Source organism: Abrus precatorius, unplaced genomic scaffold (genome assembly GCF_003935025.1).
Source record: "Abrus precatorius isolate BTA unplaced genomic scaffold, Abrus_2018 Scaffold8, whole genome shotgun sequence".
Classification (NCBI taxonomy): Eukaryota; Viridiplantae; Streptophyta; class Magnoliopsida; order Fabales; family Fabaceae; genus Abrus; species Abrus precatorius.
Window position 1 is genome coordinate 20318601 of NW_020874428.1, and position 19276 is coordinate 20337876.

The 19276-nt window shown below is 30.3% G+C and overlaps 3 protein-coding genes across 4 annotated transcripts; all 3 read right to left on the reverse strand.

Moving 5' to 3' along the window:
* Positions 1-32: 32 nt before the first annotated feature.
* On the reverse strand, positions 33-3671 carry LOC113847539 (calmodulin-binding receptor-like cytoplasmic kinase 1). 2 transcript variants are annotated; one of them, XM_027476711.1, is made up of 7 exons: positions 3256-3671; positions 2774-3018; positions 2423-2588; positions 1942-2031; positions 1491-1786; positions 792-856; positions 312-371 (listed from the first exon to the last, which is right to left on the reverse strand). In XM_027476711.1, exons 1-7 carry the CDS (start codon positions 3509-3511, stop codon positions 365-367), a joined length of 1125 nt encoding a protein of 374 aa, XP_027332512.1. In that variant the 5' UTR covers positions 3512-3671; the 3' UTR covers positions 312-364. The 2 variants fall into 2 exon arrangements, with proteins under 2 accessions (XP_027332511.1, XP_027332512.1); XM_027476710.1 differs by lacking the exon at positions 792-856 and having other exon boundaries at positions 33-371.
* A 2194-nt stretch (positions 3672-5865) lies between these two features.
* LOC113847951 (histone H4) lies at positions 5866-6451 on the reverse strand. Its single transcript, XM_027477286.1, has one exon. It carries the CDS (start codon positions 6386-6388, stop codon positions 6077-6079), a length of 312 nt encoding a protein of 103 aa, XP_027333087.1. The 5' UTR covers positions 6389-6451; the 3' UTR covers positions 5866-6076.
* Positions 6452-8421: 1970 nt separating this feature from the next.
* Positions 8422-13130, reverse strand: LOC113846708 (probable anion transporter 4, chloroplastic). Its single transcript, XM_027475270.1, has 9 exons — positions 12590-13130; positions 12237-12463; positions 11450-11819; positions 11152-11196; positions 10907-11053; positions 10389-10526; positions 10262-10295; positions 9628-9807; positions 8422-9188 (listed from the first exon to the last, which is right to left on the reverse strand). Exons 1-9 carry the CDS (start codon positions 13019-13021, stop codon positions 9181-9183), a joined length of 1581 nt encoding a protein of 526 aa, XP_027331071.1. The 5' UTR covers positions 13022-13130; the 3' UTR covers positions 8422-9180.
* Positions 13131-19276: the final 6146 nt, after the last annotated feature.

A 19276-nucleotide genomic window follows, 5' to 3' on the forward strand; every position in this document is an offset into this window, starting at 1 on the left:
TGTTGACAACCTGAACAAAAAATGAACAAATTTTATGAATGAATGTGATTAGGTACTGAGACAAATTTATAGCTGTCATCATCTTTAATACCAAACAACATATTCTTATTCTTTTCTCTTTGAGGAAAATCTGCAGAATGGTGAGAAGGAAGAGAAGGAGGATCAGACATGGATTCATCCTTAAAACTTTTACGAATGTCCCAAAGAACCTCTGCACAATTCTTCATAGGTGGCCGTGATTGTCTCAAAGGTGCAACGCATAGTAGAGCTAGCTTGAGAACCTTTTTCACTGCCTTTATGGAGGCTGGATTTCTTCTCAGTCTTGGGTCCATGGCAAATACAGCATCCCCTCGTTTCAACATCTTCATTGCCTGCATACATGCAAATTATATTTGCCTAATCAACAACCATTTTTGGAGTGCATCTTCTACCAGTTTCATTGTTATTTCATTATCATTAAAAGGTACAGAAAATAAGGTATGCTGTGCATTGGATTACTTATCAAGTTATTTATCTGCACAATTTATTTATTCTCATAAAACTAACCAAAATCATAGCACTGTGGACTCCATTTATCAAGGAAGACCGGATCTCATTTTGGTTCTTGGTTCATAAAAAATGCTGATATATCTTCCATACAAATTTTCCTTGAACAAAGAAACTGAATTTGACTTATCTTGCACCCAGATTTATTTCCAATGATATAGGCATTTATTGATTGAACACTTAAAAATATTAGTTAACATACTGCTACATCTTTTAAACTTGGAGGAAACCAAATATCAAGCTACCTGCGATATGTCCTTTTTTGAATAATCCAACAAGTGCAATGTGCATGCTCGGAATTACCTTGATTCTTTATAATGAATGGACATGGTTAAAATATAAAATTATGTGACATTTTAATTTTAACCATTTCACGTATGATTGATCATACGAAACTTACTCTTTTCATGCTCATATTAAAAATACATTCAAACTAGATACATTCCCTCACCAAATTAACTTTGTACTTTTTGAATAATGAATGAAATTTATTCATAAAAGAAAATAATAATATCAGTCTTAAGGGTTATTTTTAAATATCTAAAAGTATTAAAATTCTATTAAAAATTACATTTTTATTACATAAATTAAAAAATATAAGAAATGTTTTTTTCCTTAATAAAAACTTGAGTCTTACTTAGAATATTAATTAAGAATTTGAAAATTAAAAAAAATTATGAACAATCACGTTATAATCTTTAAAAATCATGGAAAGAGATGCATTCATAATATTTTTTGATATATTTTTTTAAAAAAATTATTCTTTAACTAATGTCCTTAGTATTTGCTTAAAAACTTGTTACTTTTATGTTTTTAAAACCAGTTCTAACAAAACTATTTAACAAATAGTTGAAATAATTACAACTTCTAAAGTGATATGTTCATTTAGTACAAATAGTATTTTAGTTATTTTGTAATGCATTTGGGGGATTAAACATACTTACCCATCTGATTGTCACTCTCTCATCAAGGGGTCTCTTTGGTTCTATTGGATGTCGTCCTGTCATCATTTCCACAAGCAGTATACCAAAGGAATAAACATCACTCTTTTCAGTGAGTTGATATGTTTTAAGGTACTCAGGATCCATATATCCAGCAGTTCCTTTAACTTGAGTTGAAATATGGGTTGCAGTAGGATCATCAGACAACCTAGCAAAACCAAAATCTGCCACTTTGGCCCTTAGATTCTCAGTGATTAGGATGTTTGATGCTTTGATGTCTCTATGGATAATTGGATTATCTGTTCAGTAAGCAAAATATGACATTGTAAGGTTACTTGAACACATTGCAAATAGTACCCTTCCCTGTGAGTACTAGTACATACATTACAATTATACAGAATTCAGATATATTGTACACATCTGTTCCTTTTCTAATTTAGTTCTGTGAACATACTTGTGTACATATGAAGGTAGGTTATTGCATGAGCCACATCAATTGCTACATCTAGACGCTCACCAATTTCTAGTCCATCTCCTCGAATACCTGCATCAATAATTGACTCATCAGGTTACAATTGCTCTACATTATAAAGTCATTGTAGTATCTAAGTATTGCACTATTGAATAATATATACAATGCACAAGTTTATGTATGATTAATGCAAAGAGGTGCTCCTGATTTCGTAAAGGATCACTTTCTAAATGCATTTCCTTTTGAGTTGATCCAAGTCTTCTGGGCAAATTGAATAGACTTCTTGGTACAATGATATTTCATTTTCATCCAACAATTACCATCTTCCTTGAGCTATGTATAATTGGCTCTTCTTCCTAAGCTTAGAAGAGACCAGATAATGATCATGCATTTCATTCGGCAGTGTGTAAAATCCAAATAATTTCCTTTTCTACGTCATATATGGTGACAAATCACGACTTACCATCGAGATGTTCTCGAAGTGTACCGTTACCAACGTATTCAACGACAATAATCTTCTCATCTTCATGCTCCAAATATCCATATAGCCTTACAAGATTCCTGTGCTCAATCTGTGATAAGGTGTATATCTCATTCTTGAACTCATGTAAGTGATTGTGTATTACTTCCTGCCAAGAAACTTCATTAGGCCCAATAGAAGATCCCAAAAAGGAGAAAAAAATAATGGCACTCTAGTGATCTATGCTTGTAAAAACTTAGTATCTAATGAATATGCTTCACTTTTATCATATTCGGCACAATTGAACAAGTTATAGAGACGGGAAACAGTCAAAAGATGAAGATCATGCTATACCTTTTTGGCACGCTTCACGGCGACAAGAGATCCATCATTAAGCTTTCCCTTATAGACTGTTCCAAAGCCACCTTCTCCAATTTGATTATCTTGAGAGAATTTTGCAGTTGACTTGTAAATTTCCTCAAAGGAGAAGCTCCCAATTCCAAGTTGTCCACTTGCAGTACTAGATGATGCATAGGAATAAGAAAACTTCCATTTTGATGAATTCTTGGTGTTACTCTCAGATGATAAATCAGTTGAAGCTGCAAATTGTGGTATAAACTAGCTCAATTTCAGAAAATCTCTTAGAAGAATACTACAAAAGCATTCATCACCTCATAATGAACTAACTTAGCATCCAAACATTTTTTGCCACACATAAAGTATCCCTCCCATGATCTGAATCCAAGTTTAGATAAAGAGTTGACCATGAACAAGCACAATAAAATCATTTCAAACCACCCAAAAAGCAAAAGATTATTTCTTTTCGTCATACTTACATGATACCACCCCTCTGACTTTGGATGTATTCTTACTATTAACACTTGCAACAACATTTGAGGCTGTTTTTCTTTTGCCAGAGAGAATCAATGAAAAAGCAGCTGCACATTTCTTGACAGCATGCTTGAAAGATTTCAGAGCTGAATTAGTCTTAGGATTGTGTTGTCTTTGGCTACCAAGATGCTGGAGCTGGAGATTAGCATTGTGCTTTCTTTGGCTAGATTGATGCAAATTTGGGGGTGGTGTTTTCTTCATTTGGAGAAGCTAAAGATATTCAAAGTCCCGATCATTTCTTGTAGCTAAAGTATAAAAGGGAAGGTCTCATATGCTTCCATCTTGTGTGTTATTTTCTTCCCTTCATAATTTATTTATCTATGACCATTTCTTCACTCAAGTTTTGTTTCAGTCCAATGCAAAAAAGTTGCCAGCACTAGTAGCTTTCCCTTTTTAAGTTAACATTTTAAAAGTCAAAATCATACCAAAATTCTTGTAACCATTCACTTCCAACCACGTAAAAGGATGGGCTCAAAAATAAAAGTAAAATCAAACCAGGTCAAAGGATTTCTTTTAGGTGAATTTCTGTTGTTGTTGTTGATACCAAGTCAATAACTCACTAGAGTTAAACTAAGCAAATTGGCCGGCCTTAGTCCCAACGTGGTTTTTTGCCCAATGGTATTGAGTCACACTGCAAACTTGTAATATAAAAGGCTCTTTATTTTTCCAATTGGATTTTTTAAATGAAATATGATTTTCAATCAATGAATTTAGCTTTTTTCTAATAGTTATAATTTATTGAAAATTGAAAATTGTGTATTGGTCTGTTTGTAAAGGATGATATGTTTTATTTCTTTCCCCTATCAATTACACGCACTAAAACTTGTTAATTTTTCCCTCAATAAAATGAATTGTATTTTCATTTGAGTTTAATTAGCATTTATTGATTGTAATATAAAGAAGTTTTATATTAATACCCAAAGGCCAACTTTGTAGCCAAAGACTCCCAAGCATCCAATAAATGAGTGGGTCAGTAATTGTGAAAGTTAGACATTCAATCAGTAATTCATTACACATGTGAGGGTCTGTCATCGTGGATCCCATTCAATAATGTTTAGGGAATATTTATAATATCATCATAAATTTTTTTATTTAATTCTTATACGTGTTTCATGATTTTAATTTAGTTTTTTATCAGTATAATATTTTTTCATCTGGTTCCTAACTTTGTAATAGAAAATCACGAACTATTATAAAATATTTTTTATGATCAAGTTGATAATGCATAACACAGGATTAATATATAATTTGACACAAAAAAAAGTATAACTGCAAAAATCAACAAAGTGAAAACTACGTTATGACAGAGCCTAATGTTGAAAATTATTTTTAAAAGATTTTGCTAGATTAAATTTTTTTTAAAAAAAATCTATGTAGGCCAAACTAAAATTGTGTTACACAAACTAAATTTATATTTTAATATTTATAAATTATGGTTAGATTAATGGAAAGTCCTTTTTTGTTTTTACTTAAAATGAAGTTTTATATAAAAAAAAAATCACGTTAAAGTATAATAAAACGTCTTTGAATATGCACAAATGCACTAATGTCTTGTCAGGAGCTCGGATTGTAGTGCTTCGACAACATAACAAGAACAATTTAAAATGATTGTTAAATTTAATTATATATTATATTTTTGCCAAAATATTTTTTCTAATCAGGCATAATAGGATATTCAAATTATTTGGTCTTTTATACAAAATTAGTTGATGTTAAGTTTAAGAAAGATTTAAAACACTTTATTTATAATTGATTATATATAGTAGTTAAAAATATTAATCCTCTGTGAGAGTAGAAGAAATAAGAGTAGGTGCATTTAAAAGCTAAACTTATATATATAAATTTTATTATTATAATTTATCTTTAATTTAAATTTTCATCTTTGTATTTAACAAAGTTTGTTTTATCCTTATAATTTAACAATTTTTAGTCTTAATAATTTTATATTCTATATAAATTTTAGTCCGTCAAATACATTGAACATAGATCGTAACGAGAGAAATCAATTATACCAAAATATAGAATTTGAAAAACTTATAAAAATACAATATTTCAAAATATTATTAATAATTTTTAAATTCTCATATTTTATTTAAAAATCACCGTTAACAATTTTTAGGCTTCACATTTGTGCAGTTCTTAGAACTTCATATATTTAAGTATATATCATTTTTACCTCATAATGAAACATAGTAGCCACTTTGACTGTGTTCTAAGAAAAATACATTCCATTCAAAATTATTCTCCCGAATCCTTAATTTGAAGGACAAAGCAAAAAGCACACTAATCCACAGTAAAATCCAAAAAGTAAGAGACTATCAGGTAATGAAAAATATCAACAAAGTAAGTTCAAAAACAGTCTTCACTGTGAAATGAAATTAACACAATGGAAGTGTTATTTACTCATAATGTCAACAACAACATCCACAAATGCAAACGCTTCTTATAACGAGATTGGTCACATAACTTGTAACAATGGCAAAAGCTATTGCTATAGCAGCCAAATCAACCTCGCAGGAAACAAGTAACCAAAAACATGAAAGAACACAAACTGCATAACATTTATGAACAACTTCTAAGGACCATAGAAGAAACTTGAGTATCATTGCATTACAGAGCACAAGATAATCTGAGTACATGACATAACGATTCAAAAATAAACCATCATCAGGAACACAAATTTCTTCCATTTACACATACCCCCAATCAAAACCCCAAAGCCCACCACATGGGCATCTGAGAAAGAGGCCCAAAACCAAAAATTTCTTAGCCTCCAAACCCATAGAGAGTCCTTCCCTGCCTCTTGAGAGCGTAAACCACGTCCATGGCGGTAACTGTCTTTCTCCTAGCATGCTCCGTGTACGTCACCGCATCGCGAATCACGTTTTCAAGGAATATCTTGAGAACGCCTCTTGTTTCTTCATAGATCAACCCGCTAATTCTCTTCACACCACCTCTTCTTGCCAACCTTCGAATCGCAGGTTTCGTGATACCTTGAATGTTATCGCGAAGAACCTTCCGATGCCTCTTCGCTCCTCCCTTTCCCAAACCCTTGCCTCCCTTTCCGCGGCCCGACATTTTCACCGACTTTGAATTGAACTGAATATTTGACCAGAGAGTGAATTTGGGAATTAGGGTTTTCGATGATTGAAAGAGGGAAGGGAATGGGGTATTTATTTGGAGCGGGAAGAGTGGGCTTATGAATCTGAGTGTTTCTGTTTAATCGAAGCCGTTGAGTTATGATTAATCGACGGTATATGTCAGGATCCGTGGCATGTTGTAGGGATTATTTTCAATCGTTGATGGAAATGTTTGGACGGTTCACATTGTTTTATGTAACTAGATCAGATCAGGGTTTCAATTGTCTTTGGGAACCCGTGACTGGCAACTTTGATGGCTTTGCCATTTTTGTTTTGTAGCATAGTAGTTCCTAAAATAAAACATAAATCTCTTTTTTAATTTAAATTTCATTTATATATTTTTAATTGAAAATTTTATATTTTTCATTTTTCATGAACAATCATAAATGTTGATAAAATATTATTTATTTATTTATCATCTATTAAAAAAACATTTTACTCAATAAAATCATATGAAAATTTAATATGAAAGTACAATTTCAGTAAATTTTAGTTTTTAAAAACGTCATAAAATTATTTTTTATATTTTTAAATTTTGGAAATTATATTGATTTATTTTACTTTTAAGTTTTATATAAATTAACTTTTATGTGAATACATACACTATCAAGAAGACCTAAAATTTGGCGTAAAAAATGTTTATATCAAACATATTTCAACATGTTTTTAACACATAAAAAAAATTTGTAAACATACATTCAATATAAAAATTATAATTAATTATATTGAAATACACATATTTAAACATAAATTCAGACATGCTCTAAAAAATGTTTCACTTATGACATTTTTAACCATTTTTACTTTTTTAAAAAACAAAAATTAAGAATAATTCCTTAAATATATTTATATTATTTTTAATTGAAATTAGAATTACACTTGATGATAACATTAAGTACATGTTTAAATTCACATTGATTATGACTTTATACATGTTTTGAACGCATAAATTATTCACGATTACGTAAAAACTAAAGCATATTTACTGTTAGAGAATGTAATATCAAACATATGCTAAATGTGAACATTTTATTAAAGTATAATTTTAATGAAAAATAACATAAAAAAATACTTAAAAATTTTGTACTTAATTTTTTTAAACATCCATACTTTCATTCTACAAACAGAAAATACAAAATTAAATGTAGGGTAAAATTGCTTCCTTGCTCTAGGAATAAGAAAATCAGTTTCTATTAAACATGTTTAGTATTATTGATGTTTCTCAATTTCTTACCTATTAAGTTTTAATATATCTATATGTTTGAAAATCTTTCCATTTTTATTAAGAATTTGTTACAAATTTTTACTTTTTATTTTTAAAGGCAAAACTTAAAGTGAAATATGATCGATTACCATAAAGTTAAATTAATTTTTATTTAAAGACATTTAAGAGTTAAAAATAATAATAATAATTTAAGACATAAGGAAAAGAAAGGAGAAAGAGAGTTAAAAAAAGAGAAAATATATTTAGTATTTTATAAATATTATTAATGTTATTGAGTAATTAAAATTAGAATTTTATATCAGTAAAAATCATTTTTAATGTTATCGCATATTATCGAAGTAAAATTCGAATTTTTATTGATAAACAACATCAATAAAATTTGTCGATGTGTACATAAATTTTGTAATAAAATAAAATTTTTTAATTTAAAAAATTTTAGAAGGTCTATCAAAACTTCTCCTCACAGTTAAAAACTCTTAAACAATGATTTCTATTAATACTTTTAATTCGTGCGTCAAAAATCTAGATCATTAGATTTATATTAAAAACCGTTTCACTGAACACCAAATCAAACGCACTAAATAAGAAGTAAAATTCGTGCGACTAATTGGATCGATTTTTTATTTTTTGGATACTCTTTGGAGAGAGTATCCATATTACTATTCGAAATTCAAAATAATTATGGTTGACTTATGGCATTTTTATGAGTCCAAAATTATACACATACCAATTTTACCAGGATTTAACTAAAATTGAATCATTAATCCATATATCAAAAATTCCATTGGCTCAATAATCAAACATAATTTTTAAAACATTCGAGTTTTCTTTCATCTAAACTTTACTAAATCCCAAGCAATTTTATTTTACTCCTAAACTTCCACTTCCATCTATACTCAAGTACAGCCAAAATTTAGAAGGAAAGAAGCCGAAGCAAAGTCATAATAAGGAAATATATTTTTCATGAATATGAAGTTACATTCAAATTTTGTGTCTATCAAAATAGAGATAAATATAAAATTTGTACATAACCTTGCCATGTTCAATTTTGACACTCACAAGGAAGTGACTGATAACTGAGCCAGCGATTACCGGAGACATTTGCCAGTGACTCTGCCAAGCCAAGGATGTTGGCTGAAGAAGCATGTTCGAGCTAGACTAGAGTGTGCTACACACCAAATGGATTCCATGAACAGCAAGGACAACAAAGAAACCTTATTACCGGATCCTTTCTTCTTGTTTCATTTTAAAAATACACACACTGCACCCGAGAAAACTTAGAAACCCGAAATGCATCCAAAACAGAGACTCCTAATGAATAAGGGAAAGCAAAAAAGTGATAAACAAACTGTGCAGAACAGATTTTACACCTGGTAGACCGTTGGTACCTCTTTTATAGGCATTACCGTTAGGATATATAAGCAAACCATCTCTGTCATTCTTCAGTTAATCACCTTTCATATACAAGAAATTGAACTGTACTTTACACTGTAGTGCCAGCACTGTCAGCCAACTGCCCAGAGAGTTTGAGATGTATTTCATCAGCAATTTACTAATTAATAGGAGTCCCAATATTTACCATAACGAGAATTACATACAAGCCCATAAAAATATATTTTAACATGACATAGAATGTTCTGTAAACCATACACGTAGAGAGAGCATATGTAGAAAGAGGAGAGTGTCTATTATAAGAGGTGAGAGGAGAAAATCTAATAGATTCATGTAAGATCTAATAATCTATATTTGTTACTCTTTCAAAATAAATCACTCCACTTACTTTATATGTTCTCTACATACATGAGAGTTAATTTTTCAAAAGTTGTCGAGCAGCGTTTGCAAGACCGTGCACAAAACACCAAGTATCTATAAAAGCAAAACCAGTATGCCAGGAAAAAGTTCTAAACAAATTTGCAAGTTGAAAGATAAACATTCGGTAAATTTATACTCACCAGGATCATCAAAATTCACTCTTTCTCCAGTAGAGAATAGGCAGTAGAAAATAGCAGCAAGAAAGTAAAGGAGTGATGTAAGCAACAGAAATCCTGGGAAGGAACCAACTAGCTCAACAAAAAAGCCAGCTCCAACTGTTCCAATTATAGCAGCCAATGTTCCAGCAGTATTTGACAATCCTAGAACAAGTAATCAAGAAGGCCTTATTACAAGAAATCTTATTTTGTACATATGTCAGTCAATTCTTCCCTTCTATGCCAATAAGAAGCAGTAAAAGTTCCATTGAATATTAAAAGTCAGGTCCACCAGGTAACTTCCCACGTCTTGTATTTACTCAAGCTAAATGAAATTTAATGAAGGGCATTGCCAAGGGCTTTATATATACCATTACAGCGCAGCTTGCCCAAATGTATTTCAATAGATTAAATAGCACAAGAGAGAAGCACTTCAATATCCTACAATGGTTAAAGCAATTACCCAACTCTAGACCAAAAATCCTAGCAACCAATTCACCTTTTATCACTTATCACAAATCACATACAGAAATAACATAAAACAAGCTGAAAACCAGTTCAAATGTATTTATGATGAAAATAAACTATCAATCAAACCAGTTCAAGAACAAAGGCATACCATGTAAAACACCAGAATATTGTGGTGCAATCTCCTGCAATGATAAAGAAAGTGAACATTCTATTAGAGTGAGAGGGTTTCTAATAAAAAAAATATAGTTGTGTTACACATGACTGAAGTCAGAAACCTGAAGATTCACAAGAAAACCCGAGTGACTGAAAGATTTCAGGCCAAAGGCTAATGTAAGCCAAGCAGAACCAATCATGGGGCTTTTTGCTGTCGCTAAACCAATGAGGCAAAGTCCAGGACCAACAAAACCAATGGACTGCAGTGAAAGTTCAGCATAAGCATTATTCACTAAAACTGGTATACAGTGAGAAAAGCCAAATCCAAGTTGTGATATAAATAGAGAAAAATAAAGAAAACTACCACAACAACAACTAAGGCTTTTTCCAACTAGTCGGGATCAGCTACATGAATCAAATGCTGCCATTGTTTATTGTCTAATACTAAAGACTTAAAATAAATTATCCAATTTCAAATACACCAGCACGTGCTTTCATGTTTCAAACACCTAATTCCCATTGCTTTAAGCCTCCAACAGCAAGTAAAACCACTTTGTATTACATGACAATTTCACAATCCCTCTCCATCTAGAGGTAATATTACATGTCCCTCCTATCTTTTCTAATATATGCAACATACCTGCACAATCTTACGAGTCAATGTGACACTTGTGCCACTTTGTATCATCATATCTGACCACAAGCCAGCAAGGTAATTCATGATAGCCATCACAGCCCATGGAACAGCACTAAACCATGCTGCATGCCTGAGATCCACATGATACACCTATAATGAAAAATCATTTATACATGATTTATGAGTTGATTTCTCAATATTTTAATTGCTTGACATTTGAAAATCACAACTAAATATTAAAGCCTTACTGAGTTGAAGTATATGGGCATCCAAGAAAGAACAATAAAAAAACCCTGCAAAATAAGGGAAAAGTTAAAAAGGGCATCAAACATGAATTTGTTGCATGAATAATAATATAAATGTGGGGCTCCTGAGCCACATTTAAGGACCATCTATTATGTTTTTCTATTGGTGAATAGGAACAGAAGGTGAAGATTTCCTCATAAGATAATTGAATCCAATTGGGGCATAAAAAATGACAATTATCAACTCAGGTAAGAACACCAGAAAAAAAATTAAACATATGCTATAAATGTGAAGCATTACCCAACTATGCATGGCATTTGCAATGATTAGAGACCATGTTGGCAGCTTTGAAAGCAGGCGCCTGAAAGGAGGGATCACTTTAACTTTCTTGGGTTTAGCTGCCTCCACAGGAAAGGATTTTTGCCTTTTATTTAGTATATATTCCAGCTCATATTTTGATATCTGAGGACTCTGATCAGGAGTGCTTGATGTTGCAGACAGCCAGACCAACACCCAAAGAAACCCAGACAACCCAAAAATCACAAATGGACCAAATATACCACCTTGCGACATGAGAATGGGAGAGAGCGTAAGCCCGATTGCACATCCCAACTGAAATCCAGCCATTGAGATTCCAACAGCCCTTGCTCGTTCAGTTTGAGGAAACCATCTAAATGGAAGAACCAAAATTGGGACACCATCAACATCTTACCGTCATCACGAAGTGATGATCAAATGGCAATGCTCAACACAAGATCCCTCACTTCACTCACTCACAATTTCATAAAAAGCATCATTATTCCTGTTCAAAAGAAGTCTTGGCTCTACACAATTACCTACTGTTTAATAAAACTTAAAGGACACAGAGGAAAAGATAAAGGCAGACATATTTAAGACAAACATAATTTTAGTCTTATTCAAAGTACGATCCCTGTATCCCAAACACATTAGTCAATAAATTAAAAAAAGTAAAAATAAAAAAAATGGAAGATACTTCTTGGATGCGTAGCATTGGATGCACAAACAACATAGATTCTTACTACTTATCCATTTTTGGACTACATGCAATTCATAGATGTCAAGTTACCTAGCAACCATGTTATTCATGGAAGGAAGAGCAACTCCTTCCGCGACACCAAGCAAAGCACGAACAGCAAGAAGAGCCAAAAGGGAGGTCTCAGCAGCCCAAGGAGTGAGAAAAGTAGCGAGTGACCACAAAGCCACACCCCAAGCCATCACCACCTTACCACCATAGTTATCCACCAACACCCCTCCAGCTATAGGCGAAGCCAAATACCCCCAAAGGAAAGATGACTGCACCATCAAATCAACAACCAACACATTTCAATTCCCAAAAAAATTTCTTTTTTTTAAATTGCCAGAGTCAATTCATCGAACATTTGGTGTACATGTGCAAGTATGAGAGAGATGAAGACCCACCTGAACAACTCCGGCAAAAGCGCGGGTCCATCCATTGGCGAGCGACAACGGCACGATGGCGACGGACATGACGACGCGATCGGCGTTGCAGAGAGCGAGGGCGAGAGCGAGCATGGCCACCACTTTGACTCTCTCGGAAGTGATGAACTCTGTGAAACTCGGTTGTTGTTGTTGTTGTTGTTGGTTCTCTTCGGAAGCGGAATTGAAGTGAGCATCGTTGGAAGAAACGCGAAGGAGGGGAAGGGAACGGGGAGAAGGTGAAGGTGAAGGTGAAGTTGAAGTGGTGAATGCAATTTGGATTCTGTTGAGGTGGGGTTTTGGGGAGTGGAAATTAGTGACTCTGCTACGGTTGATTTTGGGTAGTGAGAGAGGTTTGACGGCGGTTGTTCCGGCGAGAGCGATGGAGGTGGATGACACCGTTGCCATGGGCATGCAGTTCTGGCGGTGAACGTTTTCGGCGGTGACTAACAGAATACGTTGGTTGGTGAGGGTGCTGGTTTCCAATTACCGAAATGACCTCGTTTTTCCCTAATTTTAGCGTTCCTCTTTTAGACCTTCAAGGGTTATTTTAGAGAAGAATAAGATATGCTTTTGGTATTTTAATTTTTGTAACTACTGATTTTCATGGGTAATTTACGATTATTAATAAATTAAAATATATTTTTGAATACAAAATATTATAATCATTAATACTAAATATTTTATTGTAGGAATAAAATTAGATAAATAAAAAAATTAAATATAATTAATATTAATTTAAAAAATTACTTAATATGATGAAAAAGATCATTAACTATTAAAAGGATTTTAGTTTAAAATAACTCTTAAAAAAACACTGTTGTTTAAAATTATACCAAATAATATAAATGTACTCATAAATTATACATAGGAAATGATATAAACGGTATATAAATGATAAAGAAAATAGTGATAATTATAGAATAATTATAAAATATTTTGAGAAATAAAAATATGATAATTATATAAAATAAATTTTTAATATGTTAAAAAATATGCAATGAAAATTTATATATGATAAAATTTTATTAAAAATAAAAATTATATAATTTAATATATTAATATTATAAATTTTAATACAAATTTATTATTTATGCTTTTTGGTTAAATATTAATATTTTATTAAAAATAAATTTAAAGTACAAAAAATATTTTAATACATAATAACTTTTAAAAAATTAACAAATATACATGAAGAGATTGTTAATTCAATTCATGTTATTTATTAATTTTTATAATATATTGTTTTATAAAAAATTATTTTAAAAATTTGACAAAAGATAGTATCTAAATAATTATAACTACAAGGATATTAATTATAACATTGATTATTGTAAATGTATTAATAATAATAATAATAATGAAATAAGAATGAAGAAAATTTTATTTAAATATTTTTTTTAATTGATTTTTCTTGGAATCTGACCTAACTTTTAAAAAATATTGGACTTGTAAACATGTTAAAGGTATTTAAATAGAACAAATTTATTATGTCTTATTAACTTACCTAACAATTAATTAAAACAATAGATGATAGATTATGTTTCCTACACTTGATCTTAGCCAAAAGGCTCAGAAAAGATATTATGTAACTTTGAGTTAATGTTAAGTATGAAAATTAACTTTCATGAAAGTTATGTATTGGAGATTAACACTGGCTATGACTTTGAAAACTTGGCTGCGGAGTTCTTATATTGTAAGATTATTAGTTTTCTATTAAAGTATCTCCAGTTACAGTTAGGTACTAATCCGAGGAAGCCTAGTATATGGAAGGGTGTGTTAAAGGCTTTTAAAAAGATATTGACATCATGAAAGCATAGGTATTTATCGATTGGAGGCAGGGTGACTTTGATTAATATTGTTCTTAATTCTATGTCATTGCATTTGTTATCCTTTTTGAAGACGTCGAAGTTAGTAATAAAAGATATTGTCATTATCCAACATAATTTTTTATGGAATAGTGTTAAGGATAGATCTAAAATTCTCTAGGTGAAATGAGAAATGGTTTGTAGACCGCGAAAGAATGGTGGCTTGGGCATTAGGAATGTGCAGTGATTTAATTGGGCGCTCTTAGTAAATGGTTGTGGTGAGGTGTTAATTGTTCTAGTTCATTGTGGGTGCAGGTATTGAAAGTTAGGTATGGCAAATTAGCTTATTCTATTCAATGTCCATCAGTTCACAATAAATGTTCTTTGTGGTGGTGTAATTTGCTGGAGATTATTCATTAAGGGAATTCATGGCTGAATAAGAAGTTGGATAGGAGTGTAGGTGCAGGTTTGCACACTCTTTTTTGAAGAGATAAGTGGGTAGGCGGAGTGCAATTGTGTGAGTCATTTCCGTGATTATTTGCGGTGGCGAAGAATGATGAATCTTGTGCATTGGAGAATGATTTTCATGATGACACTATGTGGATTTGGGATGTTAATTGGAGAAAATGACTCTTTCAACATGAGATCTCAAGCTTTAATATTTTGTTGAAGCTTGTGGATGAAGTTTCTATTAAGGTACTACAAGAAGATAAATGAATATGGAGGCTAAATTCTTCAGATTGTTATTCAGTACAATCTGCGTATTCATAACTATTTGAATTTTTTGGTGGTCCTAATAGTGTAGATCAGTGTACGGCGAATGCCTTGCAAAGGCTATGGAGAGGAAAGGTTTCTCTTAAGTGTTTGGCATTTTCTTAACAATTGTTATTGAATGCACTTCCTTATAAATATTTGCTGATTGATCATGGTGTTCAAATTGATGATATAATTTATTGCTTCTGTTATGATTTGGAGGAACTTCCAACTCATATATTTTTAATGTGCTCAGTTTCATCTTAAATCTGGTATTTTACTACGTGTTGACTTTGATTCTCACTAGTTTTGTAAAAGAGAAGGGATATATTTATCAATTGTTTAGGTAAGTATAGTATGGTATTTGTGGTTACATAAAAATTGAATTGTGTTTTCTAATGGTGTTTTGGATAAAAGAGAAGTCTTACGTTTTATTATTCTGAGGTCTTGGAAATGATTATCACTTGTTAGTAAAGAAGAAGCTATTTTGTTAGCTGATTGATATTTGAACCCACAAAATTGCATCCGTCTTAACTTTGTATAAGTATATTTTTATTATTTTATTTTTCGGAGTAAGTATTAATTTTTTCCCTCTATGTATATAAATTTTGAGTTTTCCTTGAATTATCTCTAATAATATATGTTTTGTCTGTAAAAGAAAAATAGATTATATTTCCTATTATTCTTATATTGACGGCTAAACAAGTCTTTCTTGTAAAATTAATTCGATCATCCAAATTATTTTTATTTGATAAAATAAAAGATATTAAAATGAAATAATATAGTCATCTTTAAGTTTTTAAAATATTATTAAATTATTCTAATCATCATATTAATTATATTTAATTAATTCAAGTCAAGTGAGTTAAACCTATTTGTATTTTTAAGATTAAAATTATACTTTTAAAAAATTATGCGCGTCAATAAAGAGTTTGGTAAAATAGGAGATAACCTTTATCATAAATATTATAATTTTATGCACCGTTTATTATTTTTTATATGAGAATATGATAATTTAGAAAAGATATGATATACTCTTTTATGCCTTTTTTATGTGGCTGGATATTGGTGGGCTTCGATTTTCAAAAACTTAAATATAAAGCAAAATTTTATGTGATTAATGAAGTTAACTACATTTTTAAATTACGGTGAAATGGTCAGAAAGGTTTGACTTTAAATAAGTATAAATTTAGAATATTATAATTATCTTTAAAAAATTAATACATATTATAGAATTAGGTTTTTGTTGTTTTCAAATTATTTTATGCACGTATATAAATATTCCTTATTGGACTTTCTTTTACCTCTCCCTATCCGTACATAACTACTAGTTGTTGGCAATGTTTTTATCTGTGTTTGTTGTGCTTTGAATTGGGAGAACCAACTGGAGCACGACTCTCACTCAACCACTTCAACATTCAACCAATTGCTAACCCAGGGACATGGGATGAGAATGCTTAGCAAGACATTCTTTAATATATTTTTTTTATTATTTAAAATTTATTAAAAATTTCAAAAGTATAAAAAATATTAATTTATAAATAAAAAAAGTATATAATATAATATAATTTTTGTAATTTTTAATAAATTTCAATTAATAATAAAAAGTATCTTACAAAAAGTGTGTTAAGATGTTTGTTGCTAGCATTATTTATCATGAGATTTTTTTTTTGACAAAAAAAATTTCTTCTAATTAAAAAGTGACATGTCACTACAAATTCAAATATTTATAACTCGCATATATATGTTTTGTTCTTTATATTTTGTTATGATTTATGGTACTATTCACTTATAATTATTATATATTTAACTTTTTATTTAATAAATGTTGTTTCTTTAATAAAAAATTAATTACTAAAAATATTATGTAATTTAGACTCTATTCATATTCTAAATAATGAATTTTTAATCATAAATAAAAAATGACAAAAATAACAAAATAATAACAATAAAATATAAGTTTAAATTGATATATTAAAACTTAAACTCGAAACTACATTAAGTTAGTAAGAACAACTCTCACTTCAATTTTTTGAGGGTCTTCACACTCAAGACAACAAGTTAAGCTTAAATAATCCTTTACTAGTTGATTAGCGAGCTTAGTGGTAGACAATATTAATTTTATAATTTTAATTAACAGTAAAAAATATTTTAAAATTATATTAAAACTTAATTTATTGCAAAAGTTAGTTTGTTTCTTTAATTTTTGTATTTTAAATCTGCCCTCTTTTTTTTATTAGGGCTCTAACTTTTATTTTTATCTTAAGTTATATAATACGTTAGAAATTGCGTTTGAATATATGTGTATCTGCATTTAATTTAACACTGCTAATTGTAGCTTCTGCAATGAATTCATGTTTACAAATCTTTAACTTGAATGTAAACACATTCTTAGTCATTTTGTTATAACATTATTAAATCTAACTGTAAATTGCTTTTTCAAAATTGGTCTTGACTTGTTTATTTATTTGTGTATATATATACCACAAAATACAACAAAATTTTAGAATAAAGGTTATGTATTAATAATAAATAAAATTCCTAAATATATTGAATTAATTATTATCAAAATATAATATTATATGATTGCAGTAAAATGAGTCTTAACAAAATTCAATTCAATCTTCTGTTTTAGCAAATAAAATCATACAAAAATTAGACATGTTGATTGCAGCTTAATATTTAAAAGAACCCTTCAATCATGAAAAGAAAAAATAAAAAAAGATGAGATTCAAAATTAAGATTCGATCAAAACAACTAATTTTGACACTTTAATTCCTTGTTTTAGTCAATAAAATATCCAAATATTTACATATTAATCACAATACAATATTTAAAAGAACTTTTCAATCAATTTCAATAATCATTAAAAAAATCATTTTTAACGAGATTTTAACAAAATTTTTACGCAACTAAACTGTCATTTTGGTTACTGAAAGAGTTTGCTGATAAATTTGTAATTTGGCCCTATTTTACAACTCATATATTTATATTTGACCTTTATTTCATTTTGATTTTACACAAATTTATATTGATTGCGTAGTTTGGTAAAAGAAGCCGAAAGTGAATTTTTAGTACATTTTGGGGCCAAATTGATGAAAATTAAAGCTTCAAAGTAGTAAACACGCCCAATCTCTTTTAAAAAGCACAGGAGGTACTTCGAGAGCATGCACGATCGTCCTTATTACCTTGCACGGCCGTGCTTGTTTGCAGAAAACCCAATCTTGGGAAGTTTAAAGGAGTCTCAAACCCTATAAAAAGGGAGATCAAATGCATCGTGAGGGAACATTCTTTTGACACTATTTTACATACAATCTTAGTTTTATGAGATGTCTATCATTTTTGTCTCTCGAATCATTGGCATACTTTTGGCAGAATAACAAAAATTCATAGACAATAGTTCTCATAGCCTTAATTATAGACTTAATTACTCGAGAACTATTTTGATTTCACTTAAACACAAAATCTTGAGTTGTAAGTGATGAAGTTGTAATTGGTGTGATGGTAATCTATTACATGAGTGTGATTTGAAAACGATGAGTTGGGTTCTGAACAATAGTGACTGATTTTGATGATGTTATAGTTTACAATGGATTAGGACAACAATAAATGTTTTAACATGACTTTTCTATCATTTGACGAGTGTAAGAACTTCAATCCCTCTTCCCTTCCCCTTCTTCAAAGCCACCAAACATCTTGCAAATGCAGTTCCACATAAACATTCTCTATCATCTCTTCCACCAGATCCTTTTTAAATAGAATCTCCACTAGCTTTCTTCTCTTTCTCTCTCTTAGGGACTAAAATGTTCGTTGGTGACAATCTCAATGACTAAAATGCTCATTGGTAATAATTTTAAGAATTAAAATGCTTGACAAGTTATAATTTCAAGGACTAAAATGCAACAAAAATATATACTATACTACATGCGATGTTGTTTTTGCCACATAATAAATACACATGTCACGTTTTGCCACGTAAACAACGACACATGTCAATTAACATGACATGTTAACATTTTATTATTGTTTATTAATGGTGTTTAAGTTTAGGAACTTAAATGTACGACAGAAATAAAAGTCAAAGACTAACGTGATATTTTAAATTTTG